The sequence below is a fragment of the Antrostomus carolinensis genome, unplaced genomic scaffold, assembly GCF_000700745.2.
Source record: "Antrostomus carolinensis isolate BGI_N321 unplaced genomic scaffold, ASM70074v2 scaffold5527, whole genome shotgun sequence".
Taxonomy (NCBI): domain Eukaryota; kingdom Metazoa; phylum Chordata; class Aves; order Caprimulgiformes; family Caprimulgidae; genus Antrostomus; species Antrostomus carolinensis.
In genome coordinates this window covers 21108-27843 of record NW_010329716.1, presented here as the reverse complement: position 1 = coordinate 27843, position 6736 = coordinate 21108, and the positions used below count along the sequence as shown (strand labels likewise).

The 6736-nt window shown below is 54.5% G+C and overlaps 1 protein-coding gene across 1 annotated transcript in view; it reads left to right on the top strand.

Annotated features, from left to right (window-relative positions):
* Positions 1–6736, top strand: part of LOC104528630 (fibrillin-2-like) — a gene marked incomplete at its 3' end in the record, with an annotated part of 108565 nt that overhangs the window by 85350 nt on the left and 16479 nt on the right. Inside the window, 11 exon segments of the mRNA XM_010172688.2 lie at positions 157–282; positions 425–550; positions 1221–1343; positions 2015–2137; positions 2504–2629; positions 3066–3188; positions 3619–3741; positions 4419–4580; positions 5111–5179; positions 5462–5587; positions 5851–5989. Coding sequence (XP_010170990.2) covers positions 157–282; positions 425–550; positions 1221–1343; positions 2015–2137; positions 2504–2629; positions 3066–3188; positions 3619–3741; positions 4419–4580; positions 5111–5179; positions 5462–5587; positions 5851–5989 — 1366 coding nt within the window.

The window sequence follows — 6736 nt, the reverse complement described above, 5'->3', positions numbered from 1 at the left end:
GATGATCTCCTGAGGTCCCTTCCAACCCCACCAGTCTGCGATTCTGTGATTTGGAGCAAAGCCCCTCCTGTGACTCCCTCATACCCCCTCCTGCTCCCACAATTCCCTTTCACTGGCCCTGACATCTTTACTGTGGTAATGGTCTCTTCTCTCTAGATATTGATGAATGTGAGGACAATCCAGACATCTGTGATGGTGGGCAGTGCACAAACATCCCTGGGGAGTACCGCTGCCTCTGCTTCGATGGCTTCATGGCATCACTGGACATGAAGACCTGTATTGGTGAGGACAAGGCTGTACCCTGGGCACGTGCCAACACTGCATCACAAGGCTGCTGTTGGAGGGAGGAAGGGATACAGAGGATTGCCTCCAAGTCATATCATGGTTGTTGTGATGTTCCAAGCAAGTCCTCTTTCTCCTGCAGATGTGAATGAATGTGACCTCAACCCAAACATCTGCCTGCATGGCGAGTGTGAAAACACAAAGGGCTCCTTCATCTGTCACTGCCAACTGGGCTACTTTGTCAAGAAGGGAACCACAGGCTGCACAGGTGGGAACTCACCAGACCTGGAGCTAGGGCTGCTGGTGGGAGCCCTCACAACCTCTGCAGCTGCCATGGAGAGAACCTCATCCCTGTACTGGGGATGCTGCAGACAGCAGGGAACACTGGAAGTTCCAGACAAACTTAAGGAAAAACTTCTTCACTGTGAGGGTGACAGAACCCTGGGCCAGGCTTCCCAGAGAGGGTGTGGAGTGTCCATCTCTGGAGATGTTCAAACCCACCTGGACACTTTCCTGTGCAACCTGGGGTAGGGCACATGTGCTCCAGCAGGGGGGTTGGACTGGATGATCTTCTGAGGTCCCTTCCAACCCCACCAGTCTGGGATTCTGGGATTCAGAATGGTGGTGTGCTGGGAGCCTCTCCTGGGCAGGCAGAGACTGCCAGGAAGGTGGGCTACAGGCAGGAACGGACACTCCTGGTTTATAGCCAAGTCATAGACCTGCCCTTCCTTTTTGTCTTCATCTTCTAGAGGTGATCAGCTCAAGGGTACAACTCCAGGCAGCCATTTCCCCAAAGCACCTTGTTCTTGTTCCCTGGGGTTCAGACTCCCAGGAGCCATTGATACCCAGACCCATTAGCAGGATTGTACCCAGCTGCCCGCTTCTCTCCTGGGGCAGCTGAGCTGTGTCAGCTCTGATGTCCTCCTTCCTTCCTGCAGACATTGATGAATGTGAGATTGGGGCTCACAACTGTGACATGCACGCCTCCTGCATCAACGTGCCTGGGAGCTTCAAATGCAAGTGTCGGACAGGCTGGCTTGGAGATGGGCTGAAGTGCAACGGTGAGTTCTCATCCCAGGAGAGGATTTTTGTGTGTCCAGGTGCTCTGTGGGCACCAGTGAAGGTTGGGCTGAGCTGACACCTGCACTTACAATGCTCTTGAACTCCAGGAGCTCTGCATGAGGAAGTGTGGAGAGATGTAGGTGTGTGACTGTAGGTGTGGACATATGGGTCTTGCACTGTCAGGCTCTGCAACCATCTTTGAAACCATGAATGTGGGAGTGAGGGCATGTAATTATGGGATGTGGAGCATGGGGTGTAGTATTGAGATGAGTGTGGATGGATGTCACTCTCAGATTGGTGCGTGGTGGTACGTTGGGGCGCGGTGTGGTACATCCGCAGGGATACAGGGGTGTGGGAGGTGTGTAGGGATGTGTTGGTGTGTGGCCAGGAGTGCAGGGACTTACTGGGCAAGGTGTGGTGTGTATCAAGGGATGTAAAGATGGATATGTGTGTCTGAACTGGGGAGATACTGGGAATGTGGATATGTGACTGTGTCTCACTACCATATGATCTGTGTCAGTGTCTCATGGCCATAGAGGCTCACAGAGATGTTTTGGAGCCTCATGAGTGTTCCAGGTGCCTGGAGGCTGCAGTCTCCTTGGGCCCTACACTAGATGGCTTAGAGGAAAGGCCAGAGGCAAACCACTGATGGGATGTTCTCCCTGACCAGACCTGGATGAGTGTGCAACTGAAGAGCACAAGTGCAACCTGAATGCCAACTGTGTCAACACACCAGGCTCCTACCGCTGTGCCTGCCGAGAAGGTTTCAACGGGGATGGCTTCTCCTGCTCAGGTGAGACCTGTAGACTCAGGAATGTGGCTTGGGCATCTTGCTGGACAGGGGGTGACCCCATCTTAACCACCAGCTTAGCTCAGCACCTGGCTGCCTGTGTTTGGGGTTCCTCAAACCAGATGTCTCCCAACTGCCACTGCAGCCTTGCCTTGCACCACAGCCTGCTCAGATGCCTTCAGCAGAGATCCACCTTCTTCTCAGCGGGTGTTTGGGGAGCGTCAAGGCAGTCAGAAGCGTTGCAGCCCCCTGCTCGTAGCCTCCCAACAGAGGGATGGGAACAAACTTGTGGGAATTTGCTGGGCAAGCTGAGGGAAGCTCCCATCTTCAGGTGGGCACCGTGTCAGTCTCATGCTTGACTTTCCCTAGATGTGGATGAGTGTGCAGACAACGTGAACCTGTGTGAGAATGGACAGTGTCTCAATGCACCTGGGGGTTACCGCTGCGAGTGCGAGATGGGCTTCAACCCCACAGAGGACAGCAGGGCCTGCCAGGGTAAGTGCCCAGAGTTTTGACTGCTACTCCAGGAGGTCTAGTGTCCACCTCCTTTCTAGCCTTGGTCTCTCTGCTGCACTGTCACCACCTGATCTGTTACTAAGCAAGACCCACCTAAGCAAGACCTACCATCACCTGGTGATGCAAGGCTCCTGAGGTGCCAGCTCTTGGTGCCCAGCCTGCAGAGAGGCTGGGCTAAGCCAAGGATCCATGCAAGATGTGGACAATCAGCAAAATGGGTGAGGAGAGAGGACATACGCACAGCGTGCCTGGTCCTGCTCACCCAGGAGGTGGTATCCCATGGCACTAGAAGTACCCTGAGCAGATGGGTTACCCACAGCTGGGCTCTGGCTCTGCTTTGTGATGGGGACAGGAGAAGCCTATCTCAGCCCTCACTCTGCCAGATCCTGAGTACCCAGCTCTCCCTGTTTTGCAGACATTGATGAATGCACCTTCCAGAACATCTGTGTCTTTGGGACCTGCCAGAACCTGCCCGGGATGTTCCGCTGCGCCTGTGATGATGGTTATGAACTGGACAGGAGTGGAGGCAACTGCACAGGTATAGGACTTTCATGGGGCTGTTGGATGAGGATCACTGCTGTGTGATCTGCTGGTATGAGCTTGTCCCAGCCATCATGGGGAGTGGCATTAGCAGCCTAAGGCCAACTGAGCACCCCTGGGTGATGTGATGATGTGTCTTTGCTCTTGGCAAGGCCTTGATGCTGCTGGAAGGTGGGACTCCAGTAGGAAGGAAAGCTCAGTGTGGCTTTATTCCTTTCTTCTGACTCTGGGCAGGGTGGTGGTGTGAGGTAGGACAAGGCAAGGTCTGTTTCTAGAAAAGCTTTACTTCCCATCACATGAAGAGCCTTAGAAACACCATGGTCATGGGGATACACCCTGAACTCACAGTACAGAGCTCTGGGCTGGGGCTGTGGTTTCTGTGGCAGTCATCATCTTTCTTTTCAGTCTTCATCTTTCCATCTTTTCAGACATCAATGAATGTGCAGACCCTGTGAACTGTATCAATGGCTTGTGTGTCAACACACCTGGCAGCTACCTGTGCAACTGTCCACAGGACTTCGAGCTGAACCCCACCGGTGTGGGCTGCGTGGGTGAGTGGGGACCTGTGTGGAGAGCACACCTTCCATCCAAGAGCTTGGTGGTCCTTCTCGTTGGTCCCACATATCTGGATCTGGTCACTACCAGAGACTGGGTTGAGTGACCACGATCTGCCCTGCAAAAATACCTGGCTTGTCCATCATGGGTTTAACCCTGCAGCAGAAGAATACCCATCTCCTGTTAAGCCTGGCCCACCTCATGTGACCAGTGTTGGTGCTCTCCTGGTTGAAGCAGTGTTATTCCTTCAGCCTGAGCCATGGATGGAGCAAAGGGCCAGTGCAAATTGACACTGTAAGGAGGGAGAATTTACCAGTGGAGGTGGCACCATTGACAGCTTCCTGGGCAGCTCTGGAGCTATTCTGAAGTGTTTGTTTCTGGGGAGACACTGAAGACAGGGTTCTTTGGGTTGTACTCCCTAGCCGTTCTGAAGACAGGCCACCACGCTGTGACCTTTGCATGATATAGTGTGGCTTTTACCAGACAAGCTGGGTGTGCTTTATTCTTGAAGGGTTCCCAAAGTCATGAGCTCCAAGGACAGCCTAGATGTGGTTTACTGCACCACAGCTAGCTGACAGTGTGGACATCTGGGACAGGACTGGGGCCTTATCTCTCCTGTGCACACAGGTTTTTGTGTGAGAGGCTTTGCTCACCCACTACCATCTTTGTGCAGATACCCGTGTTGGAAATTGCTTCCTGGACACCCAGGATCGAGGAGATGGGGGAATCTCCTGCAGCGCAGAAATTGGAGTTGGGGTCACTCGAGCATCCTGCTGCTGCTCGCTGGGTCGTGCGTGGGGCAACCCCTGTGAGCTTTGTCCTCCAGCCAACACGAGTGAGTTGGGGAAAATGTCTGGGGAGAACTTGGGCATGGGCTGGATGGGCAGCGTAGAGCAGAGAAGAAAGATGGGGCTGCTTCCTTATGGCTTCTCAACTCAGGCTGGGGGTCCTGGGTCCAGGATTTGCTTATCATCATGATGGAGCAAGGGAAGCTGAGGGAGAAGAAGGTAACCCTGTTGTGTCAGTGCAGGGCTAGACAGGTGGACCAGGGCATAGGAGAGGTGAACTGAGGTGGGGTGGACCAGGCTGGTTGTGCCTGGGGGGGTCCACTTTGGGATTCTTTGTTCCTAATCCTGTGGGCTGGGGGGGGACAGTGGATGTGGAATAACCCTGTTCAGGGGTGGGAAGGCAGAGACAAGGTGGCCAAGTTGGCTTGGTGTGTGATGGGAGTCAGACTGCTCCATCTGGACCAGTGTCACCATCCTCATGGCCTATTTCTCCTGGGTTTCTCCTGGTTCTCCCTACCTCTCCCATTTCATGGGAGCTTGCTCAGCTCAGGATCCCCCTGACTGACTTTTTCCACAGCTGAGTACAAGACCTTGTGCCCTGGAGGAGAAGGCTTCCGGCCCAACCCCATCACTGTCATCCTGGAAGGTAAGCCCACCCAGCCCCCATACCCCATCATCAGTGCTGTGTGGGCACTATCTGCCATGGTGCTGGGCTGACCAGGTGCCCACCAAGCTCCTGACCACTAAATGTTAGACAACAAGTGTGTGCTTTCCTCAGATGTGCTCTGGCCAACTGGCCGAGCCACTTGGGTACCAGCAGCAAGGGCTGGAGGTGGTGGGGTGAACCTGCTGGGGATCCCGGGGTGAAGGCACTGCCTGGACTGGTCTGGCAGAGAGCAAACACCTCTCTCCTCCTCTTCCTCCTCAGATATCGATGAGTGCCAGGAGCTGCCGGGCCTCTGCCAGGGTGGCAACTGCGTGAACACTTTTGGGAGCTTCCAGTGTGAGTGCCCCCTTGGCTACTACCTCAACGAGGACACACGCATCTGAGAAGGTACCTGCCCCGCCGTGCCTGTGCTTGTTTGAGTGCCTGGCATGTGTGTGAGAGTTGTACGTGTATCTGGGCTGTCCTAGGAGTGGTTGGCAGAATCCCTTCTCCTTTCTCTTCCAGGCTTCCCATCCTCATCACAAACCCTGTCCCCTTTCCCTGGGCTATGCTGGTTCCATACCTTGTACCAAACCTACCCCCAAACCCCACGTCAGATCCTTCTCTACCTGTACCCAGTGCTTTGACCTCCAATCTCCTTTATTTGGCAGATATTGATGAGTGCTCTGCTCACATTGGGATCTGTGGTCCTGGGACCTGCTACAACACCCTCGGCAACTACACCTGCGTGTGCCCCCCTGAGTACATGCAAGTCAACGGAGGAAATAACTGCATGGGTACGGCACGATCCGAATCAGCACGGGAAGGGGTCTGGCTGTGCCCTGGTTGTGCTGTGGGCAGCATGGTGTGGGTAACGTGGCTGAGCAGAAGGAGCAGAAGTGGGGGCCTACAAGAAAGCTGGGGAAGGACTTTTCATAAGGGCAGTTAATGACAAAACAAGGGGAAATGGGTTTAAACTGAAAGAGGGGAGGTTTAGATGAGATATTAGGAAGAAGTTCTTCACTGTGAGGGTGGTGAGACAGTGTCCCAGGTTGGCCAGAGAAGCTGTGGCTGCTCCTCCCTGGAAGTGTTGAAGGCCAGGTTGGATGAGGCTTTGAGCAACCTGGTCTAGTGGAAGGTGTCCCTGCTGATGGCAGGGGGGGTGGGACTGGATGAGCTTTAAGGTCCCTTCCAACCCAAACCATTCTATGATTCTATAAGTGGTGGGAACAGAGGCTGGGATTTGGGACACCCAAGTTTACCAGTGCCTCAACTGCACCCCTGCCCCTACACCGCACACGTTGCCCGTGCCGGCTATAGGGAGAACGGCTGACACGGGGTGGTGAGAGACCCAGCAGAGCTTGGGCATTGTCACTGCCTGTTACAGGGCAGGACTCAATGCTCTCATGGGAGCTGGGCTTCAACCCATCCCTGCAACCACTTTGCTGGGCTCCCCTGAGTGTCACCTGCAGTCCCTGAGCACCTGAATGGGGCAGTCTGGTGAACACCAGCAATGAACACCCTGGGGCTGGTAACACCCGTTCCTGGGGCTGGCAC